Genomic DNA, 1257 nt, shown 5'->3' with positions numbered 1-1257 from the left:
TGTATTTTTATTTTGAGTTAGCCTATATATATATATATATATATATATATATATATATATGTATATATGTATACTATAAAAAGATTATTCATATACATATTTTTTTGTAAATAATATTATAACCTAAGTGTAAAGAAAAGAATTTTATAGAAAACAAATTATCTACCTTATGTTATATGAACATTAATATGCTGTTTTTATAAATATAAGAACCTTCCATTATTAATACAATTTATACATATTTACAAAACATTTTGTTAAAACTTTTTAATAATGATCTTTACGAACTTCAAAATATTATCCATAGAAATACTAGTGTTTTTATTGCTACTATTACATATTGTAAGAATAATAATTAATATAAATTAATCTATATATATATATATTATATTTTGTTATAATTATATATTAATATAATGAAAACGCAAAATTTTCCTTACTAAATTTAAATATAATTTTTTTATACTTCTTATAACATGCAGGATAAGCCTAAAAATGTTAATCTTGTAAAAACGGATATATACAATGGATTTGTTCAGGAAAATGCAAGATATTTAGCGGAACAATATATTAATAAAAAAATGGATCAAACTTTACAACATAGAGCACAACTCAGAACAGCCCAAAATGTATATAGAAAAAAGCAACAAAAAAAAAAAAAAAAGAAATTACCAAAATCGGAAAGAAGAAATGCAGAAGAAAGAGCATTAGCAATAAATGATTATATAGATTACTTAAAGGAAACCTGCAACGGAAGTGAAAAACTCATGAGACTTAAATATATTTCATACCTAATTACATATATGGATATAACATATAAACAAAAAGAAAAGCTTCTAGATCTCGTTGAGCAATATATATATAGTAACATTGAACATGAGAAAAAAAAATTATCTAAATTTATAGATCCTTATATAAATAAAGAAGACGATGAAAAATCTAAAATTAATTTTCAAAATATTCTTTATGAAAAAAAAAGGATAGAATCCTTAAAATATTCTGAATTAGATTTGTTTTTATACACTATATTTCCCTACATGTAATAATTAAAAAAAAAAAAAAAAAAACCTTATTATTAGCGAAAATACTAAAGGAATTATTCATAATTGTAACTTTTTACACTGATAATATATTCTTATTTTCTTATTAATATTGAATTCTATAGAAATATTTAATTTGAACATTTATTAATATTTCAATATTATTTTAATATAATCATATTATTGTTTATGTAAAAATTAAAAAAAATTTTAATTT

At 18.9% G+C, this 1257-nt stretch overlaps 1 protein-coding gene across 1 annotated transcript; it reads left to right on the top strand.

Moving 5' to 3' along the window:
• Positions 1–273: 273 nt before the first annotated feature.
• PF3D7_1149400 (Plasmodium exported protein, unknown function) lies at positions 274–1043 on the top strand (the record flags this gene model as incomplete). The annotated part of the gene is made up of 2 exons (XM_001348131.2): positions 274–342; positions 483–1043. 2 exons carry the CDS (start codon positions 274–276, stop codon positions 1041–1043), a joined length of 630 nt encoding a protein of 209 aa, XP_001348167.2.
• Between the last annotated feature and the right edge of the window lie 214 nt (positions 1044–1257).

This window comes from Plasmodium falciparum, assembly GCF_000002765.6.
Source record: "Plasmodium falciparum 3D7 genome assembly, chromosome: 11".
Taxonomy (NCBI): Eukaryota; Apicomplexa; class Aconoidasida; order Haemosporida; family Plasmodiidae; genus Plasmodium; species Plasmodium falciparum.
This window is presented reverse-complemented; position numbering and strand designations above follow the sequence as displayed.